General features: G+C 53.1%; 1 protein-coding gene across 1 annotated transcript; it reads left to right on the forward strand.

The window, feature by feature from the left end:
- The first annotated feature begins 1,387 nt into the window (after positions 1–1,387).
- LOC109747613 (transcription factor MYB44) lies at positions 1,388–2,567 on the forward strand. Its single transcript, XM_020306643.3, has one exon. The coding sequence runs from the start codon at positions 1,473–1,475 to the stop codon at positions 2,349–2,351; it is 879 nt and encodes a 292-aa protein (XP_020162232.1). The 5' UTR covers positions 1,388–1,472; the 3' UTR covers positions 2,352–2,567.
- The last annotated feature ends 472 nt before the right edge of the window (positions 2,568–3,039 follow it).

Genomic DNA, 3,039 nt, shown 5'->3' on the forward strand with positions numbered 1-3,039 from the left:
GTTTGTATGTGAGTTATCAACTTTGTTGTGTATACTTTACCATGTTGTTTATACAGAACTTACCTGTTATGTTTTCAAACACTTCTCCTCCCGAGCCATAAGTTATCACAGAGTTTGTAATTAAGTTATCGTATATGTGGTGTGTATATTATCATGCTATTTACTTGAAAGTTACCGGGTTGTGTGTTTTCAACACCCCCCCCCCCCCCCCCACCCCGATCAAAACTTACCGCGATGTTTGTACGTAAGTTATTAGGGCAGTGATGCGTAAACTATCATCATATTTACAAAGAAGTTATCAAGGTTATATCTCGTCAAAACTCCGCCCCCCCCCCCCCCCCCCCCCCCCGGGAAAAGTTATCATGTTTGCGGTGCGTAAATCATTATATTCGCAAAGGAATTACTGGGGTATATTTCATCAGCTTTTTCTGGTTTAGAAGTTATCATCATGTTTGCATGTAAGTTATCAGGCCTGCAGTGTATAAATTACCAGGCTATTCGCATAGAAATTACTGGTTGGTATATTTCAACAACTTCTTTCGCCTCGGGCTAAAATTATCACGGTGTTTGTACGTAAATTATCACGTTTGCGGCCCAAAAATTACCGGCTTTCAGAGACGACCTACCACCTTCTCTTCGTCAACATCTCCTACCTCTCGGACTGAATATTCTTTAGAAGAATTGTTGATCACATCACCAAAATCATCCACACCGTCATCCGGGTGTTGGCGGAGATACCTATTTCCATCATAAAGTGGAACAACAAAGATAAACTAGAGAAAACTCATGGAATTGAAAAGGGAAAATGTATGTTTTATAGGAGATGCAGTACTAAATATCATGATGAAATAGTTTAGCTTTCTCAAACTTAACACGTACATACACAGTGTGGAGTGGTTAGTGGATTAAGGTCATCCGTAGCTACATGTTACAGGCCCCCGCATGCAATTTTTCTTGCCCAACCTGCTCTATTTTTGGATAGTTATTAGTTTCCGTTAAAATATCGATCGAAGTACAAACACTCTGTGCCGCGTTTTCACTTTCCGAACTACTACTACCTCTCCAACGGCAAGCCCGCAAACAAACCAACCGAAACGACGCTACGGTTCAAAATTCGAAAATGGTTAAACTAAATGCACCATCGCTGTCTACTCTGCACGTGGGGCCTGTGCGACTCGGCCCCACGTGGCATCCAGCCAGGGAATACGACAAGCGCCGCGGGTGGGATAGGACCGGAGCAGGCAGAGGTTTCGTTTCCGGTGCCGTTGCGTGCATGCATGCAGTTGGATGGGGCCTCGTGCGGCCAGCTGTGCCTGCCGGCCACATCACCGGCCGTCCCCGCCTACAAATACTACACTCATCTCATCTCCTTCCCCCGACAACCACCACCGCCGCTCGCCGCCACCCACAACCCATTCAATCGTCTTCCCATACCAGTCTGCATCTCCGGTCCTAGCAGCAGCAAGCGAGCTATGGAGGGGTGCGACCGGATCAGGGGGCCATGGAGCCCGGAGGAGGACAGCGCGCTACGGCAGCTGGTGGAGCGCCACGGCGCGCGCAACTGGACGGCCATTGGACGCGGGGTGCCGGGTCGCTCCGGCAAGTCCTGCCGCCTGCGGTGGTGCAACCAGCTCTCGCCCGGGGTGGAGCGCAGGCCCTTCACGGCCGAGGAGGACGCCGTCATCGCCCGCGCCCACGCCCGGCTCGGCAACCGCTGGGCCGCCATCGCGCGCCTCCTCCGCGGCCGCACTGACAACGCCGTCAAGAACCACTGGAACTGCTCCCTCAAGCGCAGGCTCGGCGACCTGGGCGCTGACGGAGTCGCCGAGGGTGAGCTGGAGGAGCGGCCGTGCAAGCGCGCCAGCGTCACGCCCGAGAGCACCTCCGGGTCGGACCGCAGCGACCTCAGCCATGGCGGCGCGTTCGGTCTCGGCCAGGTTTACCGGCCGGTGGCGCGGGCCGGCGGGTTCGAGCCGGCAGACTGCGCCATGAGCCAGCGACACGAGGAGGAGGAGGAGGAGCAGGACCCATTCACGTCGCTCTCGCTCTCCCTCCCCGGCACGGATGCCCATGGGTTCCACTTCCACCACGATAGCTCCCATAGCCATTTCCACCAGCCGTCTCTTTCCTCGCCGCCGCCCGCTCCGGCGTTCACCACCGCGCCACCGGCATCGTCATACCCGTTCTCCCCCGCCTTCGCCGCCGCGATGCAGGAGATGATCCATGACGAGGTGCGCAGGTACATCTCCGGCGTCAGCTGCGGCGTCAACCTGCCGTCCATGCCGCAGCTGGTGGATGGCGTGATGCGCGCCGCGGCGGAGCGCGCCGGCGAAGTCTCGAGGATGCGGTGACCGGTGATCAATCGATTTGATCGGGTCGAGTAGATCGGCAGCAATGCCTACCTGGGTTGATGGTCTTGCTTCATTTCGTTAGGATCTGAAGTCTGAACTGAATTAGCAATGGGAGAAAGAAGAACTAGGCAAAGCTGACGATTTGCTTCTTTCTGTACATACAGAAAAATGAAATGGAAAGAAACATGCATATGTGTCCAAGTTTGTGCTCACTCATGTCAAACTTATTTTCCCGCAAAAGCAAAAAATCTATCGAAAGTGTTGTTCTGTGCTCGAGCACATGTGCCCTCGATATCTTGTTCCTCTCGAGATTGCCAACGCACACCGTATAGGCCCAGGTATATATCAGGTATTTATATTAATAAACAGGCTAATGGCCCACGCCTCCACCACAGCGGCTCGGAATTTGATTGACGAGGTGGGCCGTGAGACACCAGATTCTGGACTACGGCAGCTACCAATCGTATCCTGCACATGATCAGATGGAGCATAAACACCGGAAGATCCAGCTGATCTTAAGCTCTGATCCTACGGCTTGGTTCACCATACTCTGCTCCCGTTTATGTAAGACAGCCTCTGCTTCTCATGCTCTAGTATTTCGAAATTCAAATCAGATGGAAACATCGAGAGCGCGCAACCTGCGGCATGCGTACACTTACCAGCAATGGAAGAAAATCGTATACGACCA

The sequence above is a fragment of the Aegilops tauschii genome, chromosome 7 (assembly GCF_002575655.3).
Source record: "Aegilops tauschii subsp. strangulata cultivar AL8/78 chromosome 7, Aet v6.0, whole genome shotgun sequence".
In the NCBI taxonomy this organism is placed as follows: Eukaryota; Viridiplantae; Streptophyta; class Magnoliopsida; order Poales; family Poaceae; genus Aegilops; species Aegilops tauschii.

Coding starts and splice junctions, on each gene's coding strand:
- LOC109747613 (XM_020306643.3), top strand. CDS start 1,473: ATGGAGGGGTGCGACCGGATCAGGGGGCCATGGAGCCCGGAGGAGGAC.